Here is a 27796-nt window from a genome sequence, read left to right as displayed (position 1 = left end):
AAAGAAAGAGGGCAAGAGATAATAAAGAGATGAAGAAAGAGGGAGTAGAAAAGATGTCACCACCCTTGGATCCAGCCAATGATCTTGGCATGATGTTGTGGTCCTTGCATGGTGGGAGCGTGCACCCCGAGTTTCAAGTCTGCCACTTTTACCTCCTGAGTGAGGCTTGGCCTACTTTGCATTAATTCAGTGTAGGGTTTAAGAATGTTCTGGAAATGAGTTGGTGGGGCACGGGGCTGTGCTTTGCCTCTGCAGGGTCCCACTTGCTGCCCACTGCTCCTTATCAAACACGGACAGCATCCTCCTTATCAGGGTGCTGATTGAACGAGGGGCTCCCCTGGCAAGGACAGTGTCCTGCTTATCAGGGTGGACACCAACAGAGGGGCTCTCCTTGCAAGAGCAGCATCCAGATGGCTTATTGAATGAGGCCCCCACCTGAAAACAAAATCCAGAAGTGTCAGTGCAGATGTTTTGAGACAGTTACTAATTTCAGGATTCTACACAGATGTACATAAGAGGAAGGTGCAAGCAGCCCTTCTGTCCACGTCTCCTCAAGTGATCTATTCACAGCACCACATCAGTGCTACGTAGCAACTCAAAAGCAGGGTTGTGTTCACTCTTATGTCTTGACAATTCCTTCAAAATTCTGGAACAATCAGGGCTCAATTAATACAAAAGACTGCCTGCACCCCTGAAAACTCAGTTTTCATTTAAGAAGAACATAAACCAATATCTGGGGCAGCCACACACCAATACTTCTTTAGCTCTGCAATCTCTGAGGGCAGAAACAACTATCTATATTGTTGTCAGTGCTTCTAGAAAGCACATCTTTCTGCAGATTTTAACAGGGACAGATGAAGAGCAGTATCTTTCTTCTTTGACTTTTCAAACTTGTGTATTTCCAAGTGATTAACAGTGCTGGTTGCATTCTGACAACAACATATTTAGAAATTTGGAAAAACAACAGAGCTTGTTGACAGAAATTACATTTTTTTTCCTCCTCTGAACATACACAAAGACTGACTTGAGAGTTGCAGGCAAACATTTTTCCCCTCAAGATTTTTCCATTGGCTCCATTAAGCAGAGGTACACCTGACATGAGACAAACAAAACAGTGCAAGAACGCCATAGTTTCTTGCTGGTGGTGAGAAAAGTGGCACAAAAAAGTATTCTGTCCTTTACTTTATCCATTAAAAACTCAAACAAACTGCTTTTTCTTTTTTTTCCCCACTTTTTAAAAGTTATTTTTAATACAATCTCCCTTACATTTTAAAGTTACCAATAACTTCTTTGGGGGCAACTACACTTCCATTGTACCAGTCAGTATTGCAGGACAATAATATTACACCATCTGTTTTCATGGCTTGTGTTAAATACAGTACAAAGAAATCAAATTATGGCCAGCCACATGCCTTTGGTAAAACTAAAAGTCTGGTGAGATCACATTTTCTTCAAACTCAGGAATCCACATGTTGAACCCATGTAATGTTTTTAAGTCCAGTTCTATACAAACTTCTTTTCCTCCTCAAAGTGAAGTCAAACAGCTGTCACCACCAGCAAATGGCAATTTCTGTGCTGCTCCATAAGTCAAATGAAAGTTTGGAACTTCAGAGAAATTCTCCATATGCCTTCTTCTCCATTAGACTTGTGTCTCAGACAAGGCGTAGAAAGTCTAGTAAACATCCTCAAACCTACAAGTTAAAAGCAGTTACAGTTTGTACTTTTTCACAAATAACAGTGATAAACATTCTGAATTTTTTAAAAATGTTCTGTAGTAACACGTGGCTCATTTAAGCAGCTGACGGTCTTCTCCTTTGAGGCGTTTTTTCCGGGGCTGTACAAAGTCCTCATCCGAGTCATCAGTAAGTTCTGGATCATCTTTTTCACTCTGGCAACTGGGTTGGACAGGGAACTTTCTCTCAGGGTACAAGTTCCTGAGAAGGTCTTCAAAGTATGCTTCAAGTTTCATGCCGGCATCAGCCACTTCTGAGTCAGGCTGTTGGGTGAATTAACAGCATTAATGCACCACAAAATAGCTTTGCCCTTAGAGCACATTAGATGCTCATACAAACTACAAAAAAAACTCCAACTCATGTGAGTAGCACCTGTGGAACACATGGTCCCAAAGAGCAAAAGCCTGCAGAACAGAGGGCAAGGGTAGATCTGTTGGCCAACACCCCGAATGGCTTTTTTTTCTCTGATGGGATTATCACAGGAAGGCACTGGCAAAAGCCATACTGAATAAAGAGATTCTAAAAACTCTAATCCTGACTTTACAAAAACAATATCATAGAATCATAGAATTAGCCGGGTTGGAAGGGACCTCAGAGATCAAGTCCAACCCTTGACCCACCGGTGCGGTTGCTAGACCATGGCACTGAGTGCCACATCCAGTCTCTTTTTAAATGTCTCCAGGGACGGAGAATCCACCACCTCACCGGGCAGTCCATTCCATTGCCTGATCACCCTCTCTGTAAAGAAATTCTTTCTAATATCTAACCTAAATCTCCCCTGGCACAACTTAAGACCATGCCCTCTTGTCTTGTTGAAAGCCGTCTGGGAAAAGAGACCAACCCCCCCCTGGCTACCCCCTCCTTCCAGGGAGTTGTAGAGAGTGATGAGGTCTCCCCTGAGCCTCCTCTTCTCCAGGCTGAACACCCCCAGCTCTCTCAGCCTCTCTTCATAGGGCCTGTGCTCGAGTCCCTTCACCAGCCGGGTTGCCCTCGTTGGGTTCTGTGTGAAATCTATGTGTACACCTTCAGGGTATTAAATTATTTTTGAATGACCACTTGAAATACTAGAATTTCTCTATCTAGTGGATTTTTTTTAAATTATAGTGAAAATACTACCACAATGGATGACTGTAACTTGGAAGACCAGGCTATCCTCAAGTCATGCACAGCCACTGTGGCTCATCAGTTTCCTGAAGTGGAGGTCACTGTGGCAGAAAGTATTCCCAGGTATCAAGGGTGACCATGGAGGCCACTTATAGAAGCCCATATTCCCAGTGTAACTCTCACTAATTCTGTGAAGCACTCAGTACCTGCATCCCTTTTTCATCACATGTTCCTGTATATACAGGGAGGGATAATAATAACCACACAGCATGCAACTAGAAATCATCAAGGTGAGTATAGACTTCCCAGAATGAAAATCCCTCTGAATTAAAGATCTGAGGCTGGGAAGATTAAGCCAATTTTTAAATCAAATGCTCACCATTAACCTCTCTGATAAACAACTCTCCTGCCATTCAGCTAGCATCTTTGTTACAATTCTACTTTCTTCTACAAAAGGATCTCCACTGCATATTCATCTAACACCACAGTAATTTCAGATGTGACCTATGTTTTTTTCACTGCAGTCTCATCATCAAAATAAGTTTAATGCAATAAATTCCTCTGTTTTAAGATCCACCCCCAACTACTGTTTTCCTGAAAGCAACTAAGCCTATAAAACCAGATAAAGTATCTAGACAGTTTTCTAACCTCATTGAATTCAGCACAGTTTTGGAAAATCAGTCTGAAATCAGCCACAAAATCTTCTGGCTTTGTGTAGGATACAGTGGCCACTTCAAGTCGTTTCTTGATGGTTGACAAGTCCATTGGCTTTTTGATTATTTTGTAGTAATCAGGAACCTAAATGGAGAATGAAATTTATTACTGAATGCAGTAATGTTCATTATTTAGTGTTTCATAAACCCTTGAGAGAGCAGGCAAGATTTAGCCTTATTTCAAAGTACAATTCTAAGATACAACAGTTGTATTTTTATCACACAGGCAGAAAGTTTCTGGAATAACAGTAACATATGCTAATTTTGCTGGCTGAAATACACTCCTGCCAATGCTTTAAAAAAAAAAATAATTAAACTTCCACCTACACTGACTATGTATGAGAGTAAATGATTTAGACATTATTTTTAGATGTAGTTAAATAAGCCATGTATTATGTTTCATTCTCAACACCACCATATGGTGACTTTGGCAACACATTAAACCAGAGATGGTACATTGGTTTCTTCAGATGAATTGTGGTCATGAAGTATGTCCTTGGAAATGGTAGGAAATTTCAGAGATGCTGATGATTTTGGCATCTTAAACTGTGGTTGTAAGATGAAGATTTATTATTTCTTTATAAAGAATTAGAAAATAGAAAATAAAATACGAACTATGATGACCACATTTTTTCCCATCTAGATTCGTGCTTTAAATGAAGTGCTATAATACCTGAACTTGGTGATACATTACCATCATATGATTAATAAATTAATCTCTTGTGCCTTTTCTTATTATAGAAGTAGGTGGAATGTTCTTCAGTAGAATAATTTTTATGCAAATGTAATAAAAAGGGTACACAGTAGCATATTACTTATTGATTAATTCTTTTCCCATTTACTGTCTTAATAATTTACATCTGATTGCACTGGTAACTCTTCTGTGTATCCTTGGACTTCTAATGTACCCAGGTATTGTTTACCATTTTAAACTAATAAACTTCAAGCTAATAAGAAGAAATTTTATTTCACATTAGTACTACGGAGTAGTCTAGATCCCAACATGAGGCAACTCTTTAAAAAGCTGAAATATATCCCAGCTCACTTTTCTAGTGATATCATTCAGCACTGTGAAATCAGCAGACAGTGCTAAAACTTATTTTCTGTGTCTTTTTTTAAAGTATTAAGTAAAACCATTGGGGGACTTTTACTAGTAAACCCCCCTACAACCCAATGTTTCAATTTTTAACTTGCCTTCAGACAGTTTTAATGAAATTAAACTCATACTCGTTTAATACACACAGTGTCTGGGAAACCTGGCTTCTGATAATGGACAATGGTGGAACATAAAAATGACATTAGAAACATGTCAGATAGCCTCCTGATATAAAATGGAAAGAAGTGAAAATACATACTGTGGGTGGAACTGGATCTTGAAAAGCAAGACTCATTTCATGACAGTAGAGGTATAGCAGCAATCTTTCACACTTCTGTGTCAAGAAAAATAAATAAGTAAGTAACTAGGGAATCCTACATGATTTGCTCCAATGTAATAAGCTATAGAAAATACCAAACAGATGCTCAGTACTCTCACAGCCCCTAAGCAGAAAAGTGAGAACCAAAACTGTATCAGGAAGTTTAAATGTCATAACTAGTGCCCTGCAGTATACATTCCTTCTCTGCAAGAGAGATACCACTGTCAACGCTCAAGTGCATGCTATGAAACCTTATGCAGTTACTAAAACTATTATTCATCATTTTGCTGAGCCCAGCAGACATTCCAGGGAGTAAAACAGTATGCATGGCTCTTAGTGATTTACAAATATTCAGTGATATCAATAATATTTGTCCTGATCTGGCTGTAAGTGCTCTCTAACTGCAAAGCCTACATTGCTCTTTGTTAGGTATGGGAAGGAATATCTTTCGTGTCTCCAAATATATTAAACTGGATCTTGAGCCTTGAAAGAGGTTCTAAAAATCATTTTGTGTGCTTTCATGCTTACTGGTTCTTTATCAGAATATTTACAGGACTTATAACTTACATTTTTGTAACATTCATTTGCAGCAAAATACAGACAAAATACATTTCAGATAGCAGCACGTGTAAAAAATGGTTCTACAAGTAGAGTAAGGCCCCAAATAAAATACTAACTTCAGTATATTTGCATAAGTTGCCAGGTGAAGCCAAATATATCCCCGATGAAAATTTCCAATACAGTTCAAACTTTGCTTTTAAAAATGGTTTTAAATAAGAATAAAACAACTACAAAGGAAAAGGCAACCCTGCACCCCCCCCCCCCCCAGGAATCCAAATGATTCTGTCAAGCAATCTTTGCTCAAAGGCACAGTTTTTTTCTTTTCATTCTGAAGTTTAAGGGATACAACCAAAAGTCAGAGACCCATTGGTTGCTTTGTAGCTCTTCCACCAGAACATTCAAAGCTGCAAAAAGATGGGCAGTTATTGCCAGAGACTTGTGTTAATCTCTGCAGGATCAGTATTGCTTCTCTGCATATCTTCATGGAGAATGAACCAACCTAATTTTTAAAAAGGAAGTTGATAATGTGCTTTAAAGACTGAAACCATTAGTTGATTAACACTACTCTAGGTCACATTTGGAAAGCACAAAGAAAAAAAAATCTCAATGCAAAGTCTCTGTGTGTGAGAGCTGTTAGAAACAGCACTTTGTAATTCCCTGCTCAGAGCATCAGATCACAACCACTTCTCAAGACACTCAGTATGTGTTGCTCAGCATGCTTACGAGAGGGCTGCTAAGATCTAAGAGCTTATTTTACAAGTTAAATCTCCTTCTTAACCATCAATTTTTTTAACAGGTGCATAAATTTCAGAATACAAGAAGCAGCAGGCAGTCCTCATTTTATCCTTACCCTACGGTCTATTGGTGCCAAACCCACAGCACCTTCTGGTTTTCTTTTTCCAGGTTTATCACAGTCATATTCAACTTCTGGCTTGGACAAATCCCGGCAGAACGTACAAATCCACTCCCCACTAAAGAAGACAAACAGACACATTGACCTCAGTGATGCAGCACACAACAAAAGGCTTTCCACATATTTCTGGAGAAGTTCCTCCCTCATTTGTAGGGTGTTTTTGTCTGCATTGTGTGTTGTTCTGTTGGTGGTGGATTTTTAAACACTACAAAAGGCAGAGACTGCTGGTGAAAATGTTTTATTCCGACTTTCCCTTTTTAATGGCACTGGTGTCATTAATGGTGTCATAACAGAAAAACAGTTTGGCACAAAAGACATAAAAATTTTCACTTGGCCTCATAGGATTCAAGTTCTGTTTCCTAACTACAGGGACACTGAGGGGACCATACAGGTTGAACAGAAGGAAAAGTGTTATGTGTTATATGGCAAAAACTAGATATTCTCTCTACAAGCTTGATCTACAATGTATTACTACTGTCTATATATTACCCTAAAAAAGCTTTTTTTGGAAAACTGGAAATTCTTCACTCCCTAAAATTTTCAGATGTTCCCAGTTTTATCAGTCAGTCTAGGGAAACCTTACACATTTTAACAACAGCATAAGACTATAATAAAATTTGTTCTGCAGGCTATGTTTACTGATTCTCTAATACAGTTATGAAAAACCAATGAAGAATCTACGTGTTTAACACTTTCTTATATATGTTTTAGGAGTCATCAACAAATGTACCAACTTGCATGCTTACAGATAACCACAAGAGGGCTCAATTGTACTTCTTATATAGTAGGCAGAACGCAGCACTAAACGAGATCTGTGTGGTTTCTCAGAGGTATCAATAGTTGTAGCTGATGAATAGTTTCTGCACCACCTTTTAGTGAATAGTAATTCAATGGTAAGGCAGAAGACTTTACAAGTTAAAAAAAATAAAATCTTACAGTTTTTTATTCAGAGTAGTCCAAAGTTTCCCACCATCTGCTAGCTTTAGCATACAGTAGTAAATAATGGGAATTTTATGTCAACGAGATTTGTGCTTTCCACTGTCTTAACTTGATGGAGTTATTTATATGACAGTGCCACCCCTGTGCCTAGACCAGCATCAAAGAGATGATGTGGTAAGACATACAAAAATTCATACAGGCAATGACCTGAAGATCTTATGATACAATAGAATAAAAACACTTGAAAGGTAGAGGAATGATGAATTTAAATATCCAAGATTCAGGAATAGCATGGTGGGTTGGAGTGAAGTAGAACAGATGTAGTCTGTGAATCTATAGGGCAACAGCAATAGAATAAGGATTAATGGTTTTAAATTAAAGGAGGGTACATCTAGACTATATATGAGGAGGAAATTTTAAAAAATAAAGAGTAGTGGAACACTGGGACAGGTTGTCCAGAGAGGTGGATTGTGCTCCACCCCTGAAAACACTAAAGGTCAGGTTGGACAGGGCTCTGAGAAACCTGATCTAGTTGCAGATGTCCCTGCTCATTTTAAGGAGCCTGGACAAGATGACTTTAAAGGTCCCTTGTAACGCAAACTATTCTGTGATTTTATGAAATTCTTCTATCCACCTGAAGGAAGAACAGAAAGCAATGATGAAAGTACACTAACACTGCTGACATAATATAGGCATTATTTCCTGTGTTTGAAGAAATTATTGCTAAGAGATCAAAATTTGTTAAAACAAATCTGTTTGTTAAACAAACTAACAAAAAAAAAAAAAAAAAAAAAAAAAAAGACCAACCAATGCCAAAAACAAACAAACAAAAATAAACAACCACAAAGATGAAAATAAAAATCTGATGTATCTAAAGGCAGGAGGAAACTTACACTAACAGTAGTTCTCATGTCCATCAACATCAGTGCACTTGTTTTAATGTGCACCTTTACAGATCTGAACATTGCTCAGAGAAGTTGTTTTTCACTTCCCTGCCTTGTAAATACATAGTTATGTGCCTGCTTATGAACTGGTTTTTTTGTTGTCAAAAAGGCACAACTCTTTACAAGTTTGAGTGCTTACCATAACTTTAATGGGTTTTGCTTATAAAACAAAACTGTAACAGAGCATTATTGTGTTTGAGAAAAAAAACAAACTGTATTATTGTTTCAAAAGGTAAGAGAAACATTTTTATGTGCCATTTCAAGTGACCTTTTAAAGAAGAGATATGCTTACAGAAATATGCTTCTTGACATCAGGAGAGACAATAATCAAGGTACTTAACTAAGTTGCTATCCATACGTTTTATACCAGCAAACTATGCTGATATATAATTAAAAAAACAGTATTTATAGAAGCATTAAACAATGAGCTTTTTTTTTTATCTTTTAATACTAGTAAGCTTACTTATTGTATGACATTCGCTTACTGCAAAGCTGGAGAACTGCAAAATGGCATTTATCTTAATCAAGAAGCTAAATCCAGAAGCAAATGCCAGTAATGCTTATAACAACAACCTATTTAACATTGCATTTTGAAATTCAAGAAACTGAGTAGCTGTCTTTAACAAGTAGTCAAGACAGCTTACTTCCTGTTTCAAGATAGAACAAGATGTTGCCAGATGTCAGTCACAAGATCCCATGCTTGGAGTGTAGCTGTGTTTAGCAGCATAGTAAATAATTTATTTAATACTCTTATTAGCTTAGATTTTTCTTTGTTTTGTTTTTTTTTTATTAGAGGAATGTAAATCCTTTCTGTCACCCTTAAAACATTTTATGACAATTAGTAATTATGTGGCCTAGTTTTAATAATAGATGCCCCAGATGTAAGTGGTCTTGCTTAATTGTCAAATAAGTGAAGTTTTATTAGATATTTTGAAGCCACAATGAACTTAAGTTTCAATGGAAATTCCAGTTTTCACCAATTAATAAAACTTCTGGATTCAAGACCTGAAAGAAGACACTGCTTCCTTTGAGGCTGAAACTTCTTGCACTGGGTTTCACAATACAAAGCTTACATCTTTTAATGAAATTTTAGATGGAATTGAAATGGTCATAATTACCTTGGAAAGTGCATCAGTGAAGGGACATGACAAGAAAGATGAAATACTTTGGGACACTTCTCACAGCACAGGAGCTCCCCTCCATTTTGACATACTGCACACCAATCTTCATTGGGATCATCCTCTTTTCTGCCCTCCCCAGCATGGGAGGGACCTACCCAAGCTGTCTTCCCACTGGATGTGTTCTCCTGCAGTACCCCTGGTTGATCATCCGTGCTGTCTGGTGCATCTGTTCTGACCACAGCTTCATCAGAAGTGGAATTATGATTGCTATCTAACAGCAATGAAGTAAGTATGCTTCTTGAAAAGGTAGCCTGAAAGAAAAAACAATGGAAATCATTTAATTGGTTTCCAGTGGAAACCAGATTAAAATATTTCTGTGAGCTTCCACGACTCTAACAACAAGTAAACTGAACAGGATAACAGATTTATATGCAAGCAGCCATACAACTTGCAACATGCACACAAACATTATTATCATTCCACAGCATAAGGCAACTAAACACAAGAAATTAGCTATGGAAGGCTATTTACTGCTCCACTAATAAAAAACTAATCTTTGATGCCCCAAAAGTGTAGCAACCTTATTAAAGTATAACACAACACTGTGATTGGAATTCTTAGCACCACATGAAAATGTGATGGTTGCAAGCTATTTCCTGCCTTTCCAGGTTTTCAATGGATAAAAGCAGCCTGATAGCACCAGTCAATTAATTGAACTGGCAGTACACCTGGTTTTATTTTGAATTCCGCTTCTTTCTTTTGTTTAGCTTTTCAGCTTTCCCCTGAAAAAATTCCCCAGTGGAATACTAGTAAATTATTTGATTTCCCATCAATGCTAAGTGCCCTCCACCAATGAGAAAGGGGATCTTTGTAACTGTTCATATTACATTCCGAGGCTGGGATTCTTCATCTGTTTCTTGCTTCACTACAACAACTGGGAAATCAAAATTCTCGTTTGATGCACTTGACTCCTGTTTAATTCGGATTGGCTCCAACATGACAACTGGGACTTTGTGTGTAGAATCAGCTCCTGGTGGCCTGCTGGAGGAGCCAGAACTGTAAATGACAGAAAAGAAGAAGAAAAAAAAAAATGTCAGGGAAAAAAGGGCCAGATCTTGAAGCTTTTTGTAGACTGATGTTTTGCAAGACCTCAGGATGCTAATCCATTTTTCTTCTTTGAATCCTGAGCTCTGCAGTATTACCTCTAGAGAATACAACATCCCAGTAATTTCCTTCCACATACATTGAAAAGGCATTACAAAAAGGGAAATTTTTAATAGCACAGTTCCAGAACTAGAGAATCACTCATGGTTTTTACTTCCCATTAGCACAAGATTTGCAAACAATCTGTTTCTTTTAGGTCATGCACACAAAGGCATTCCCACTGAACATCATCCCACTCAGAAGGAGATGCAGCTGTATTTCCAGGAAGGTCAGTATTTCTCCAGAGTTGAACTGATCTTAGAACTAGATGCATCTTTTTTTATGTGTTTAGTCATAATATGATGGGCAACCAAACTAAAAAATATCAGCTTATTATTATTTCTGTAATAAAGATGAAGAATTTTAAATATAACAAATTAATTCATGCAGCAGCAGATAGAATCAGATTTTTTAAAATGCAAGTAAAACTTTTAAACAGCTCATAAGAGTTCTTCACAGGCTTTACCACATAAGTGTAATAGAGCAGAAGGTATTTCGTGTTAAAAAGCATTTGCATTTTCAGTTTAAGTAGGATGAATGACACCTGATTTTTCCCTGCATGAAAAGATTACCTCATGTCAGATGTATGCTCTCATTTACTGGAACACATTATAGGACCTGCACTCCTCAAACAACATTGCGTAAACCTACTCATTAATATTCCATCACTAAAGTCTAAAGAAAATTGTGTATATTCTCTGTAGATATCTAGTGCTCACTTAACTTACTGTATTATGGCAGAAAAATTTTAATAACCTTCTTTTTCCTTAAAGCCAAAGTCATTTATAGTTCTATGAGGACTTTAAGCATGTAACCTTTTCCTTTAGCTTATTTTCTGAATTTAAAACCTAATTTAGAATTGGCATTCCTTTAATGATGCCAACCTAGTCATCATCTATAGACTTAATACATTTTTAGATGTCCTATTAATACATTACAAATGAAATTACTACTTTTAGAACACAAGGAGTGATGTAATAACCATCAAGCCTGGCCTGTAACAGAGAAAGTGAAGCAAAGTAATTTCTATGTGCATTAAGGACAGAAAAGACTGAAGCATTTTCTGTGGAAGTCAAAGTTACTTTTTCTTCTCTCCCACTCTTTTCTTACCTCTCTCTGCTACCAACACTGGAGGCACTGGGTGAACGAATTGGAGGGTGTATGTTTGTCACACTGACTCCTCCTAGGACAGAAGAATCAAATTAGAACAAAACACAGGACTGTGCCAACCCTGAAAAGTGATTCAGAGAAGTACATAGATTTGGAGGAAAATTTTTCATGCAGTATCATTAATTTAAACTGCATCTCATTTAATTCTAATTCTTAAGAGAATGAGAAGCATGGGATAGGAGAGGGAAGGAGAGGAGATAGAAGGACATCATGCAGGCTGATAGGTCAAGCCAGTACCTTTGCCCAGCTGACCCCTTCCCTGATGGCTGCAGTCTGTCTTGTTGAATTCTAGCAGATGTCTCAGGAACATGGTGACAAGAACCCTCAGGATGTTTTAAGTCCACCATGCTTAGCTGCCCCTAACAATACCTTTAGTGTACAGGGTATATTCTATTACCCTTCCAGTTTTTCTGATATCCAAATTAAACTTTACAAGTCACCATCTGTAGCAACTGCTTCCTGTTACATCCTGTCTTGCTTTTTCAAATACTTGTCTCTTACCACAGCTTCCAGGTACTCTCTAAAAGTACCATTTTTCTACAGATTTCAATGCAATTTCCCAGAATCTGTTATATTTTTCTCCCTATGTTTTTGAGATCTGGCCACTTACCTTTGCTCACAATGCTAAAAAAGTACCTCAATTTTACCTCCCAGTAGGGTTTCTATAGCTTTGCCTTCATTTTCGTATTTCTCATCTTTGATACAAAATAAAAGTAACTAATTTTGGTATCAGTGTTAACATTACCAAGTTAGACTTTCCCATTACACTACTTAACAGAAAAGCTGCACCACATTCTAGTTACCTGAGAGGCCTGGTGATGGTACTGATGAATTTGGGGACTGCACAGTTCTGTTTGAGGGGGGTTTTGGCTGATTCTGCTCTGCAGTTGCATCTTTCCTAACAACATTGTCCAGCGTGATGTTTCCTGAGCAATCAATCTAAAAGGTGGAAAAGAGATTGGGAAGCAGTTAGCCTTGAGAGGGAAAAAAACCTGCAACAAATCACTTCCAGAAGACAAAACCAAAAAAACCCACCCCGTGCCTCTGTCATACAGTTATTTTGAAGGTGAAGACCAAAATGCCTTTCACCCAACTTTAGCCATCCAATGGGTGAGGTGGTTATTTTGCTTTCTCTAAAAAGAAATGGCAAAATCCAGACAGTGCTTCACTGCAAGATTAGATGAGTCTGTAAGTACCTGTTTTCCTACACCAACTACACAGAAGGCTTACGTCAGACAGGGAGCTTCACCCACTGAAGTAAGACAAATTTTTATCTCCATAAGTTCTTTTGACATTATATACCCTAAAAATTATAGTAAGCAATACACAAACTACCCATTAAGCCACTAATATTTAAAAGGACCAGAAGAACCTCAAAGGACACCCAATTCTGTCTGCCCCATGTACCTTCTGGGCAGGGGCAATGTATATGGACTCCAAGTGCAAACAGCAAACCAACACTCTCTTTCCACCCACAGCCCAGGAGAGACAACTGAATTTTTTTTAGGGGATCCCAATGTACCATTTTAACTCTAGGTAAAAATTACACATTCTTGTTTGATAGAGATAAATGACCTTTTGAAATGTTGGATTTTTTTGCAATACGTAAGATTGAATAAGAAAATGTTGAATAAGAAAATATTTCACCTTGGTATCAGCTTTCTCAACTCTCCAGACACCACAAAAACCCACTGGTATCAACAGCACTGGCCACTGAAATTTCTACTTATAAGCTAGACTCATCTGAAGTGGATTGCAGAAGCCTCTGGTAGCATATTTATAGTGATTTGGACCATGTATCTTAAAAGTATAAACCATATACAAGTAGAAGTTTCTGTAATAGTGTGTACAAAAATCAGTATGCTAAAATGTCTCATAGTCTCAGTAGTTTTACGATTGTGCTGTGTAGTTCACCTTTTAAGCCTGACAGATACTGTCATTCTGTACTCCAAGTACTCTATTTAAAAAACAGAACACTTTTATATGAAAATGCATTGGTGAGACCAAAATAGAGGTGGAATAAACAGGGAGCACCACCAAGTTGTGAGTAGAAACCCAGAGCATTTTAAATATCTACAAACCTTAGACTATTAAAATAGGCTCAACTGTTGTCTGGAAGAATAAAGTCAACTGACTAAAACTCAACAGCTCTGATGTGGACCTCTGACAAACACATATCATTTGGAAGAAACTATGAAAGAGAAGTTTAGAAGCTTAAGAAAAGATTATCTTACAATGTTCCTTTTATCACCACCTCACAGGCATGTTAGAGGTTATATGAAACAAGGAAGTACTACAAGGAAAAGATTAAAAGGACTATATCAAGTATGCTAATATATAATATTTATCTATGACTGATCTTTAATTAAAATAGCTAAAAATATTATTTTTAAAAACATATAAAATTTACCAGAAATACCATTAGCAAACCGGTGCTATCTATGGACACTGGTAAATGAAAGCTAAAGTAACTCATTTTTGTTAGGATCATTATAAGCTCTAAGTGGAAAATATGCAGCATCCAAATAAACAAGTCCAGTTACAATTACAACCTGCAATGTTGTTTTTCATAGTTGTCCTAACAACTGTCCCCCAGAACAGTTCTGAATATTGCCAGCATTACACAGGCAATCCTGCATTGTTGATTTCTGGAACTGTTTTATTTTGACAGAGCAAGAATTACAGTGTAAAAGGTTCTCACAAGCATTAAGACTTATGTCAAAACATAACCCATGAAACATTGCTCTTATGTTACACTTACATCAGGAAGAGATGGTAGATTGTAGGAGCTACCCACTGGAGAACTCAAATCTATCACAGGGGGACCACACATCTTCCCATCACATCCTACAGCACTCGTGACTGTGGGGCTGGACGGAGTAGATGTTGTGGTGCTTGCAGTTGATAGGGCAGTTGAAGTTTGTCCACTACCAATTTGCCACTGTAAAGAAAAGATGATAATCCACAATTAAGCATTATTTTTTTTCAACAGACCACATCTATTGAGTATAGAGGTTTTAACTCAGCAGTTAACAAGCAGCTTCGTTCAGGAAGCTAAATCCAAACATAAGATCCTGGTTTATTCCTAGTTCCCTAATTTCAAGAACCAATCTTACAAGAGAAGGGAAGATGACAAGTAGTTGAAAACTATGAATAGAAAAAATGAATGTGAATTCTTAAATTCAAAGCTGTATCTTTGCATCTGTATCTATCTGATCTAAGCATCTATTACTATTTCATGTTGCACTGACAGTGTTGTGGGAGATATATAACAGTTTTAGTGAAGTAAAAGCATTACAGACAACAGGCTGAATGTACAACTGCTCCAGTGCTTTATTAAGTAAAATAGCTAGAGTGTCACTTGGACAGCATCAAGTATTTGATCTTGTGCTTCCCTTAACAACCTAATATGATTAAGAACTTGAAATGCTGACTGCATCTCCACCCACACATACATTTAACACCATGATATGAAGTACACAGTGAAGTCAGACTAAATTTCTGATTTAGATGTATGCAGTTTTCAACAACTTTAATGGAAGTTTGTGCCAACAGTAGGTAAAATTTAGCTTCACTCCATTCCTTTTTAATCAGTCATTCTATTTACTGGTTGCTAGCTTCAGAAAGACATCAACAGATAATGAAAATACCTGGAAGAACTGCTTACAGTCAGGCCAATCAGCTTTCAGATGTGACTCATTTTTTGTTACTACAGGTTCTTTTTACCAAGATGATTAAGGGAGTACCAAGATGATTAAGGGAGTGGAACATCTCCCTTATGAGGAAAGACTGGGGGAGCTGGGTCTCTTCAGCTTGGAGAAGAGAAGAATGAGAGGTGATCTCATTAATGTTTGTAAGTATTAAGGGGCGAGTGCCAGGAAGACAGAGTCAAGCTTTTCTCAGGGGTGACTAACAACAGGACAAGGGACAATGGTTATAAACTGGAGCATAGGTGGTTCTGTATAAATATAAGGAAGAATTTTTTTCACTGACAGAGCACTGGAACAGGCTGCCCAGGAAGGCTGTGGTTTTATAAAGTACATTCAATGTTTTACTTCTACATGGCAAGCAGGAGAAAAGGGAGAGACACTCTACCTGTTTTATGGCTTGCTGTGCCAAGAATGCCATTTGCAATGGGTTGGGCTTTACTGCTTGCCTTGGTAGGTTTTGATTTTGAGGCAATCTCATCTGTTGTGCAGGGAGAGCTGAACCATTGGACTTGGGGCTATGATTCTGTAAATTAATCAAGCGTGGAGGTGCCTGCATGAAAACAAACAATTCTTCAAATTAGCTGATACCTATTTAATGTTCCAGAAATTTTTATGAAGTTACTCTTTTACACTTCCAAAACTCTTAATAAATAAGATGCAAACAAATAGTGCCACATCATTTATCTGAACACAGATTTTCAGTGTTAAAAACAAAACCTAGTAGACGGTTTTGAATTATTCTGATACAATAAATGCAGATACATCACAACAGCCAGTGAGAATATTTCCAACTTTAAAAGTTACACAGGAGAATCAGTTTTATGCAAAAAAAGCCTTGTGAATAAAAATTAATGACAGATTTACTTTTTAGTCATCTGAAAGAAATACAAAATACATAGCTCAACATTACATATGGTTGGATACCGTATTATTTTTTTGCAAATAAAAATGGTCTGAGTGCTACCATGCACTTTGCCAGACAAGTTTAAAATTCCCATTCAATTGTCAATAAAGAAAATGTTCCCTAAACCATTTACACAGCCATTTGCTAGAGATGAAGCAATCTGAAGTTATATATCTTGATTTCTTTCTTTTTTCCTATCTTTCTTTACTTTCTCCTTCAGTGTCTTGGAAAAAAGAGCATCCTCTGGAAATAGTCATAACTTACCTGATGAGAAGCAGGAGGTTGCTGCATGGCTCCTGGCATTCTTGGATTTGGTAAACCTAATGGACCTGCTCTGCGTTGAGCTTGCTGTCTCTGAGCCATGACCTGTTGCTGCATATGCTGGAGTCGGAGCTGAGCTAAGCTTATCTGTGTTGGAAACTTAGACAACTGGTTTGAATTTATGCTGCCTGGTGGCTGTGTGTTTGTTTCCATCACAGGGCTTTTGGGCATATGTGGTGGGGTTTCTTTATCTTCAATTACCAAAGAACCTAGTTTAAACAAAAGAAATAAAAATCAATACAAAAATACTAGCAGAAATGCCATTTTTCACAATTACTTCCTTTTAAACCATGAGGTCATCGTGCAGTATTGTAATGTAAAGAATGGATAAACATGAGCTAGAGGACTCCATTTACTTTATTTCTTTCCCTGAAAAAAAAAAAAAAAGAAAAAGATTGCATCTTATAGCAAACTGCCTTGTGCTGCAGCCTCCTCTACACAGCAGATTCTCCAAGGAAGGTGTCCTGGCCTCTCCCAAAGAGCGAGGGAGCAAAGTTTCACAGGAAAAGAGTATCTTGATCTATTTAACTGTACTGTAACACTTAAATGTACTGTGATCCATTCTGGCCTCTGAGTCAACATCATGAAATACTCAAATGATACTTTCAGTTGCTGCACACCACCAATTCTGCACACCACCTCCAGCAGATGTTTTATCTCTCTCCACTGACTTAGAAGGAAATTTGACACGACAGATAACTTTTAGAGATTAATGCTGGGTGAGACACTTTATCTGAAGAGATATCTAGTGTGATTACATGAAACTCTCACGGAAAATTATGGCTGCTTCATCCGGGAAACATGAACTCTAACTAGAACAGAGTTAGACTTGATTCACGGAAATAACAGTTTGTACAGGAAGAGAGAGACTCTTCGTTTAAAACAGAGTGAAGCATGGTGTGCCAGTTTTGGCTGAAGTAGAGTTAGTTGTCTTCATAGCTGCTAGACTTTTGGAGCTGTGATGAAAACATTATTGATAATGCAGACATGTTTTTGCTATTGCTGAGCAGTGCTAACACAGCATCAAAGCCTTTTCTGCATCTCACAACTCGCTGCCAGCGAGTAGCCTGGGGGTGTACACGAAGCTGGAAGGCAATACAGCTGCAACAGCTGACCCCAACTGACCAAAGGGATATTCCATAACATTTGATGTCATGCTTAGCATATAAAGCTGGGAGGAAAAAGAAGGAAAAGAGCTGACATTCAGAGTGACGGCGTGTTGTCTTCCCAAGGAAGCCGAGTCCTGCTTCCCTGGAGATGGCTGAACACCTGCCTGCCAGTGGAAAGTAGTGAATGAATTCCCTGTTTTGCTTTGCTTGTGTGTATATGGCATTTGCTTTGCCTATTAAACTCTCTTTATCTCAACCCACGAGGTTTCTCACTCTTACTCTGCCGATTCTCTGCGCCATCCCACCAGGGAGCGGGGAGCGGCAGCAGCGTGGTGCTTAGCTGCCAGCTGGGATTAAATCAGGACATATGGAAAGCTACGGTCCAAGATTGCAAGTTAAAAAATTCCAGTGATCTGTGAAAGGCTTCACAGCAGCTTTGCAGTACAATTGGGTGATAGACACCTCATACTCCCTTCTATCATAGAGATCTGGGGCTTCTTCCCAGGAGAGTTCACCTCACAAGGTGGGTCCATCACTGATGGTTTGACAATCCCTGTTACAGTAGAACTTGAAATCACCTTCTGCCACTTTTCTCTACATATCCACCAGTCTCTGTGGATCCTGTGCAGTCTAGTCTGACTCATTTTGGGGCAGGCACTATAGGTAATTATTCCCTTTTTTTCTTAAATACATTCTGAAATCCATAAGACAGCTACCCTATTACTGTACAGATACTATCACACTGTCAGCAATATGCATCTTAACTAAAACTCAAGCCACTCCCAAAGTAACTTGTTCCTCTACTCAGGCTTTGCTTTATTTTTCCTTCACTGGTTCTTAAATTTGGTTTATCTACAGAAATTTAACTTACCTGATCATAAATGCAACTGCCTAAAGGTTGTTATTTCTGAAACCAGACAGGTAAATGTGATCTGGTTTCATCTATCATGCAAATATATAAACTGTTACAAAAACTCCCATACTGATCCTATATAGGTACCATTTCTTTTGCATCATTTTTCAGAATTTAAGGGAACATACTTGAACAGGTCATCAAACTAACAAACTTTTTTTAAAAAACCACCAAAACTGAACACAAGGAAAAAAAAACTCTGTTGACAAGCATCACCTCTGTTTAGCATCAGTTCACGGTTACCACCACAAAGCCTGGCATTTCTGGAAACAAGAACAACACTATCAATTCCTTTCCAAAAGAAAATTATTTACAAAGAAGGAACTTGGGAGAGTTTCCCTGCTACTCTCCAGTGTCCTAGTGTGTGGGGAAAGGAGCTTGTTCACCCTAAAGCACTGCCATAACACTTTCTTTCTCTGTAGAGAAACACACATTCCCACCTCTGTTCGTTTGTAGAACTGTGTTTTCTGATGAATGGCAGAAAAGGTCCCACAGGTATCTCACAAAGCATTCTACACATGACAGAAACACAGAACTACCCATCAAGCTAGCAGTGGAGAGGGAAAGGAAGGATGACAGCAGTCAAAATCCTAAAAAAACCCTTTAAGCTCCTAAGTTGCAGGGTTCCCAAGGTGCTTATCTTCGCTGAACTTAGGCTTTCAGGCAAAGCTACCAGGTTCTGGGATTCACCAGTATCATAAAGTGCTAGCAACTTATACTTGTAATAAAAAAATGAGAAGAGCAGTTAATTTGGAGACTAGGTCAAAATCTATTAGGATAATGAAGATGGAGACATTTGCAGCTCTGAAAGACATAAGTTTCTCCTGAATTTGATTCCAGAATTTCAAGAAAGGAAGTCTAAAAGCCAGACAACTGTCCAAAAGTAGTGTTCTGTTCCTTGTTCTTCTGTTTTTCTTTGGTATTCTCTCCTTCTCTTTATCTCTCTTGTTCAGCATGACAATGGAGCAACTGGGGGTTCATTATGCTGCTCCATGGGTTCCAGCTTAGGAAGATGGGATTGAAATAGTAAAAATGGATGGAAGATGCAGAATGACACTGACTTCTGGAATCCTTTGTTAGGATGTGAAGCAGGGTTATAGAAGGTGGTCTCTGTTTCAGAATCCTGAATATTGCTCAGGAAACTAAAAGCTGCTATTTTCACCATCACATATACCATTCAAGAAAGGTAAGTTTGGTAACAGTATATCTTAAGTATTCATAAATAATACCTTTTCCCATACAATGCACTTCAAATGCCCTCTACAGATAAGGAAATAAATCTAACAAAGCAAACCAAGAAACGAATAATGCGGCAGCTACTTATCTTCACAAAAAGAAAGCTGCCTTCAAAATAGGAACAAGACCTCAAAAGGCTAATAAAACTCTATCATACCTAGATTGAAAATATTTTGAGCCCAGAAGCTAGGATCACAGTGAAACTGGATAGTATTGTTGGTCACTGGTGAAGCATCACACCTTGCTCGGAGAAGATAACGTAGTCGGTATGTAATCTAAAACAAGAACAAAACAGGATTTGTTTTTCCTCTGGGGCCAGTGTTATGTATTCAAACAGTTTAAAAAGTTGGAACTGTGTTCCAACAGTTTAAAAACAAAATAAGAAACAAACACACAAAACTTCCCACCAACAAAAAGAATTCAAGACCCTAGACTATTGAGGGGAAAGACAGAGAAATTTGTCCAAGCTACAAATAAAAGATATTCTCAACATCTTTCCCTTTTTTCCTAGACTATTTTAAAAAACAATGAATTCCACTGTAAAGAAAATTAATTACTCTTCCCTACAGATACACATATCCTTCCTCAGACTTGGTTATGACATTCAATGACATGAACCATTTCCAAGTGAAGTACAGACTCACATAACTATTGCTGGTTTCCCCCCACCCAAACCTATGTTAGGTTTAGCAGAAGTCTTGGGATAACACTAACCAATTATAAATGACATGACTCAGTTTGATGGTCTTCTTCTCTAATCAATCAAAATCAATCTCTAATCAATCAAAACTATGGTTTGCTGAGGCAGCATAAGGCAGGCCAAATGAATTTAACTACTTGAAGCTGATAAAGCTAATATTCCCCTCCTATCTGCTAGAGCCTGCAGTGCATTTTGGTATCAAAAGAAAAAAACACTGCATCAAAAAAACCAACCCCAAAACCAAACAGGAAATCACATAAAATTCCCCAGTAGGTTCTCTAAGAGATGAAAAAAATAAAGAAAATTTTTTGTGGTCCACTTATAGGAATTGGGAAAAAAAGGAACTTGAATCTTTCCTCAACATTGCCAAAGATTTCTGTCATCAGGCTGGTACAATCTAGTAACTTCTGGAAAATTATTCAGCTTTTTGTTTGTTTTTTTATTTTTTAATTGCAAGTCTTTTTTAGGTTTTCTGTTGATCATGAGCAGGCAGCTTAATGATACCACACACAGTCAGATTTTAAATGTCACTATAGCATTAAAATATTTAGCTTCGTACTTTTTGCATGGACAAGCAAAACCCTCAGCTTCATTTTTATCCATTTTTGAAGACTTTTAGTGGAAAGTAAGTGACAGAACAAAGAAATGAAATAATTTCTACATTAAAATACTACATATCAGAACCTACAATACCGTCTTTCTTTGAACTCAGATGCTCTAACAAGTTCTGAGAAGAACCTCAAGTGATGTAGGAAATGCAACATTATTCCCACTGTTTCATGATTTTGTGGTTTTTACTCCAGACAAAAGGAGCTGCCCCTACTTCTGCAGATCTAAAAAATTTCTATGGTAGGCGAAAATAATGCCCAGAGAGCTAAATTATTAGAAACATTTTGTATTTATGTCTTAGGGAAAGCCATGAAAAGTTATACACCAACATTCCAGTTAGCAGAAAGGCATTAAAACACTTAATTCCCTGGTGTTACAATCGTGTGAGTGCATATCTGCCTTAACTACAGTTTTTAAGTAAATGTGGAGAGCTATCTTCCTATCCTTACCAAGCGTTTGCTGTACAGTAGTGCTGTGCTGCTCCCACTGGAAACTGCCCATTTGGAAAAATTCATGACATGTTCCAGCTGTTTAGAGAGACCTGCCACTTCCTGTTGTTGCTGCAGAAGTTTCATCCGATGCTCTTTTGCCAGAGTCTGCAAGTAGAAAAGCAGTTCCAGCCAAAGGGTTCAATTTACAGTTAACAAGCATTAGCTTTCATATTTTTAAGTCACGATGATCAAGTGTTTTCACTTAGCTCTTCTGAAAAGAACCTGTGTCCCCTGACTGCAGCTATCAAACAGAAAAGGCAGTATATATTTATACATATTATACATTTATATATTTATTCTTGCTATTAGGCCTTTCTGTACAACTCCCATATTTTCCTAGGATACATTTTCATGTAAAGATATGTGTGGCTCTCTCTACACACACACTTTTTAAAACACAATTTGAGATATTTTTGCAGGTCTCAGTTCTAGACAATTCTCTCCTTTAATTTGCTACTTAATCGCTGAATTTATGAGAAAATATTTTCATGCATAGAATTATGACTTGAAAACACAGAGAAAGAATCAGGGCTCAGAGACAGCCCTGATTCACAAAGCAGAGGACACAGACAACTACAAAGGAAACAGCAACAATCCCCCCAGAACCAAACCCTCCTCCCTCCCCAACCAAAATCCCACTTGTTCAAATGGCTCGTGTGGGACATTTCTCCACTTATTTTGCAACAGGATATGCACAGGTGGCTAATGCTAGAAATGTATTTTATTTCTATGTGGACCCACACAAAAAAATATTAAGACTGACATTTTTGTTTCTTATGATAGAAATTAAATTACCTCCAACTGATGCAGTAGAGCTTTTCCCTTTTTATTTATTTCTACCATCAATGTAAATATGGCAACTTTAATATCCTGTTCCACCTGCTTTTGATTCTGATTCACTTCAAGAATTCTGTAAGTAGACAGTATAGAAAATAATGTCCTTTAGCTTACAACCCCACCCTCCAAACAGCATTAAAAAAGCACCTCTACTCTTTTACTGAGACTACAATATTTCTTGATTCAAGTAATATATCTACCATCAGGTACTTAGTAGTCAGGAAACTTACTGGGAGAAAAAGAAAGAGCAAGTATCTGTAACCTATGATAAAATTAATCAACTGGTTTCAAATTCTAATACCCTAAGCCTGTAAAAGTACTGACATCTGCCACTGATGAAAATTAAATGCTCACTGTAATTGGAATTCTTTATTTTTTTTCAATTGTACAGCACATTTCTGGAATGGTCCCCAGTACTAAAAACTGTTAAATTTCCATCTAAGGTAGAATGGCACTCCAAAAACAAACAAAAAAATATCTATTTTTTAATTTAGTTATTTTAACAACAGTGCTCAAGCCTGTAACAGCAAAGCATAACCTTATATTGTGAAAAAAACTACTGCTAAGATGCAAGGGATAATAACTGCTCTGATGCAGCAAAAGAAGCAGAGTGTCTGCTGGTGTGTTGTTTTTTTTTTCTATCTCCACTACCCTCAAAGACAGGAAAAGAGGAAGAAAGAGTTCAAGTTGCACTAAGCATCTTACACTGAGTTGAATCTTCCTGGCTATGGCCTATGAACTCTGCTGAAGGAGTGGAGACAAAGGGCTACTGTAGCACATATTTTGAAGATTTATTTTTCTCTTAGGTTTGTAGTAGCGAGTGAATAGAGCCCCAAGCATGAAAGTATTACATAAATCTTCAAATATATGTCATAAACATTATGAAAACATGAGTCATAACCTTTCACTTTCCAAGAGGGATCTACACTAAGAAAATAAGTGTGCTGATGGTGGGGAAGAATGTAAGACTGCCTTCTACAGTCTGTAGTGCCTAAGCTGTTTTGTTCCACCCAAGATATTGCTGCCCATTAAGTCCACAGGCTGAGCAGAAAAGTTACCTAACAACCAAACACATTAGACAGGCAAAAGTCACTATGGCAAACTGAAGATTTTAGATTTTCATCAAAGGATACAAGGAAAGAGATACAAAATGCATTGATATAAACACTTCAAGAAATGACAATGTTATATAAAGTTGCACTCTTTGTCAGCTTTAACCTCAAAAGTAGGTAGCATACCTGTTATGGATCTGCTTCCCTGTATATTTTATATACTTAGTCTTCTCCATCAATTTGGTGATTAGTGTCTCAATGATCACTTTCTGGTTCTGAAAAGCTTCTTCTATAAACTGGTACCTGTAGTAAAAAACACTGAGTATTTGCACATGCAAAAGGTGTGATATTCTTGCTAGAAAACAGAGTGCCTTATGTAAGACTTCTTTAATTGAAGAAAGATGCTGTTTGAGTCAAAAACTTAACTCATCATGGAAGCATCAGCAAATGCTGGTATCTTTTATTTCTCCTATATACGAATTTATAGTATATTTCTTGTATAGTATATTTTTTATAATTTATGATTTCCATAAATATGAAGGAACATTGTGTGACCACAGCCCAATGTTAGTAAAACAAAAATTAATGTTGTGCTGTAGTTATCAGTTTGTAAGTGAAAGTGCACATAAGCTATTACTTCATGCAAGAGAAGTATGTAGAAACAGAAAAAAGAGAGATTGCTGAGTCAGTAGAAGTCAGCAACATTTTAAATCAAGGAACTGAAATAATCAACAATATGAGGAAAAAACAGAAGTGGCATATTCTCAAAGGTATAAAACTCCTATGAAAAGGAGAATTTAAGAGAAAGACTGCAACTCTGCAAGAGCAAGGTCTGGGCCTGTTCCAAGGAACAACAGTGGCCAACACTTCTCCACCTACTGATGTCTACGTAGTCGGGCAAGGAATTGCACTGGGTGGTTGCATCAGGTATAGCAATCACATTAATACTTAACCTAACAGTACATCTGTCCCAGAATACATCAGCCAGATGATTACTATCATGTACTCAGAAGTTGTATAAACTCCTGCTTTTCAGCTTCTGTGGCCAGTAAGTGATGACATAAGAACAGTAATCCAAAGGTTTGTTATGTTGTCCAACTATAGCCAAACTTTAGGTTTCCTCTTCCTTTCAAAGGATTCTTCACAGAAAAGAAACATCCATTTACTCTGTTCTGAAATGTTTGGTAATGTTCTGTTATACAATCATCTTGTTGAAGGACAAATAAGAGGAATTAAATGTAAGTGTACAGTTGCATAACACAGCCCCTGTGTTTTCTAAGGACTCTCTGAAGAGCTGCATAGCAACAAATTCTGTGCAAATAACTTGGACAGTAAAGAAAGGTCTTGTGTTTAAGTCACCAGATTAAAAACTGGAAGAATTAGGTTTTAATCCAAATTATCAGACACACATCAGCTGCATTATTTTGGATACAAACAATCCATGTCTATGAACTTTGTCACTGAGCAGAAAATGTTATTTTCACATTTTTCACCTATTCCATACAGCTAGAGAGAGCTACAATCAACTTCCAGCTATCTTCCTGTAAGTGAGTTGTAGGAAACAGGTGCATTGTTTCAATACCTGTGCTCTTTGTGTTCTAGTAATTGACAATCGCGGCAGGTCAGCTTGTCACAGGTTTCACAATACAACTTCAACTGCTCCTTTTTGTGGTAAGGACAAAATACAGGTCGCTGACTGGTCACACCAACTGCTTCTGTTGAACAAAGGAAGAGAAGGTAAATTTGCAGATGACACTAAGCTGGGAGGGAGTGTTGATCTGCTGTTCCACAGGCTCTGCAGAGGGACCTGGGCAGGCTGGATTGATGGGCTGAGACCAACTGTACGAGATTTAACAAGCTACCTGGCCTGTATCAGGAACAGCGTGGCCAGAAGGTGATTCTTCCCCTGTACTCAGCGCTGGTGAGGCCACACCTTGAGTCCTGTGTCCAGTTCTGGGCCCCTCAGTTCAGGAAGGAGATTGAGGTCCTGGAGCGGGTCCAAAGGAGGGCAACCAGGCTGGTGAAGGGACTCCAGCACAAGTTCTGTGAGGAGAGGCTGAGGGAACTGGGGCTGTTCAGCCTGGAGAAGAGGAGGCTCAGAGGAGACCTCATCACTCTCTACAACTCCCTGAAAGGAGGGGGTAGCCAGGGGGGGGGTTGGTCTCTTTCCCAGGCAACTCTCAGCAAGACAAGAGGGCACGGTCTCAAGTTGTGCCAGGGGAGGTTTAGGTTGGACATTAGAAAGAATTTCTTTACTGAGAGGGTGATCAGACATTGGAATGGGCTGCCCAGGGAAGTGGTGGATTCTCCGTCCCTGGAGATATTTAAAAAGAGACTGGATGTGGCACTCAGTGCCATGGTCTGGTAACTGCAGCAGTAGTGGATCAAGGGTTGGACTTGATGATCTCAGAGGTCCCTTCCAACCCAGCCAATTCTATGATTCAAAGCTCAAGTCCTGGGTCCTTGCACTTGTGTCACAAGAATCCCAGGCAATGCTACAGGCCTGGGGAACAGTGGCTGGAGAGTTGTCCAGTGGAAAAGGACCAGGGGGTGTTGATCCACAGCCACCTAAATATAAGCCAGAAATGTGCCCAGGTGGCCAAGAAGGCCAGCAGCATCCTGGCTTGTATCAGAAACAGTGTGGGAAGCAGGAAGTGATGGTGCCCCTGTACTCAGCCACACCTCACAAGGTGTGAGGCCACACCTGGAGTACCGTGTTGAGTTTTGGGCCCCTCACTACAAGGACATTGAGGTTCTGCAGTGAGTCCAGAGAAGGGCAGTGAAGCTGGTGAAGGGTCTGGAGTACAAGTCTTACAAGGAGCAGCTGAGGGAACTGGGGCTGCTTAACCTGGAGAAAAGGAGACTGAGGGTAGACCTTTTCACTCTAAACTATCTGAAAGGAGGTTGTAGCAAGGGGGGGGTTGGGCCCTTACCTCTAGTAACAAGTGATAGAACAAGAGGAAATGGCCTCAGGTTGTGCCAGGGGAGGTTTAGATAGGATATGAGATAAAATTTACTCACTGAAAGGGTGATGAGGACCTGGAACAGGCTGCCAAGGGAAATGGTGGAGTCACCATTCCTGAAGGTATTTAAAAACCCTGCAGATGTGGTACTTAGGGACATGTTTCAGCACTGGACTTGGCAGTATGCTAGGTTAATGGTTGAACTGGATGATCTTAAAGGTCTTTTTCAATCTAAATGATTCTATGATTCAAAGATATTACACGGACCATTGTAATCCCTTGAACATGCCCTCGTTAGCACTCCAAAGGGAAGGGCCCACAGGGATCTGTGCCACACAACCCCCACTCCCATGCTTGTTAGCATTCCAAAGGGACGGGTGGAGAGGATGGAGAGGATGGAGACAGAAGTCTGCATATGGCCTAGGTCCTGCATATCATGATAAGGATTGAGAGGCCAAGGAGCTGAAGCCCTTTCCAGCTGCTCAGCCCTGATTATGCCAGTGGTGGGCTTTGGGATTTAACAGCAACCTTCCCCCATTGGCTGGATCCAAGCCCAGTGACTGACTTTCTGTTACCTCTCTTCTCAAACTCCCTCGGCTTTCTCATTCCCTTTCCTAAAACGATTAAGTAAAACAGGTTGCCCATTTTGACCATCAAAACAATCAGCTCTTATGATTGATTAGCCTGATAATATTTAGTAACAGAAGTATCAGCTTTTATGTGTAATTCTTTCCATAGTTCTAATTAAATCTTATATTCAAATACAGACATTGAATGTAATTTCATCTTAATCCAATCAAGGGGTATCTGACGCATAATATCTTAGTAACTCTCCCAGGGAGGGACAGGTCCAACACTATAAGGTTGCACTTAAGCTCCCCTCTGAGAAGTTTAGAAAGCAAGGGCTTTAATCTGTGTTTCCCTGGGAGGTCTATCCAGGTCATGACAGTCTTTGCCAAGTTAAATGATTCTATGATTTTAAAATGTCGGTTCAGTCTCCTGAGATTAATAAAGATTCGCATTGTCCTATTTTTCCTTTACCATGTTCCTCACTTAGATGCTAGAAATGAGTATCAGGCCACCTAATGAAGAATCTTCACAGCTGTAAGCTCAAAATTGCAGTGTCTCACTCTTG

At 38.5% G+C, this 27796-nt stretch overlaps 1 protein-coding gene across 1 annotated transcript in view; it reads right to left on the bottom strand.

Moving 5' to 3' along the window:
* Window positions 1-869: 869 nt before the first annotated feature.
* TRIM24 (tripartite motif containing 24) overlaps window positions 870-27796 on the bottom strand; it is a 62149-nt gene continuing 35222 nt past the window's right edge. The window contains exons 4-19 of the mRNA XM_071727580.1: window positions 25281-25413; window positions 23885-24001; window positions 22605-22719; window positions 21768-21914; window positions 20167-20284; window positions 16695-16960; window positions 15912-16076; window positions 14578-14757; window positions 12620-12755; window positions 11757-11829; window positions 10331-10499; window positions 9441-9754; window positions 6377-6497; window positions 4906-4980; window positions 3486-3635; window positions 870-1996 (exon numbers count right to left, since the gene is read on the bottom strand). Coding sequence (XP_071583681.1) covers window positions 1787-1996; window positions 3486-3635; window positions 4906-4980; window positions 6377-6497; window positions 9441-9754; window positions 10331-10499; window positions 11757-11829; window positions 12620-12755; window positions 14578-14757; window positions 15912-16076; window positions 16695-16960; window positions 20167-20284; window positions 21768-21914; window positions 22605-22719; window positions 23885-24001; window positions 25281-25413 — 2489 coding nt within the window. The 3' untranslated portion in view covers window positions 870-1786. The remainder of the gene's footprint in view (window positions 1997-3485; window positions 3636-4905; window positions 4981-6376; window positions 6498-9440; window positions 9755-10330; window positions 10500-11756; window positions 11830-12619; window positions 12756-14577; window positions 14758-15911; window positions 16077-16694; window positions 16961-20166; window positions 20285-21767; window positions 21915-22604; window positions 22720-23884; window positions 24002-25280; window positions 25414-27796) is intronic.

This window comes from Heliangelus exortis, chromosome 1 (genome assembly GCF_036169615.1).
Source record: "Heliangelus exortis chromosome 1, bHelExo1.hap1, whole genome shotgun sequence".
Lineage (NCBI taxonomy): Eukaryota > Metazoa > Chordata > Aves > Apodiformes > Trochilidae > Heliangelus > Heliangelus exortis.
The sequence above is the reverse complement of the archived record's forward strand: the minus strand, read 5'-3'. Positions and strand labels throughout refer to the sequence as shown.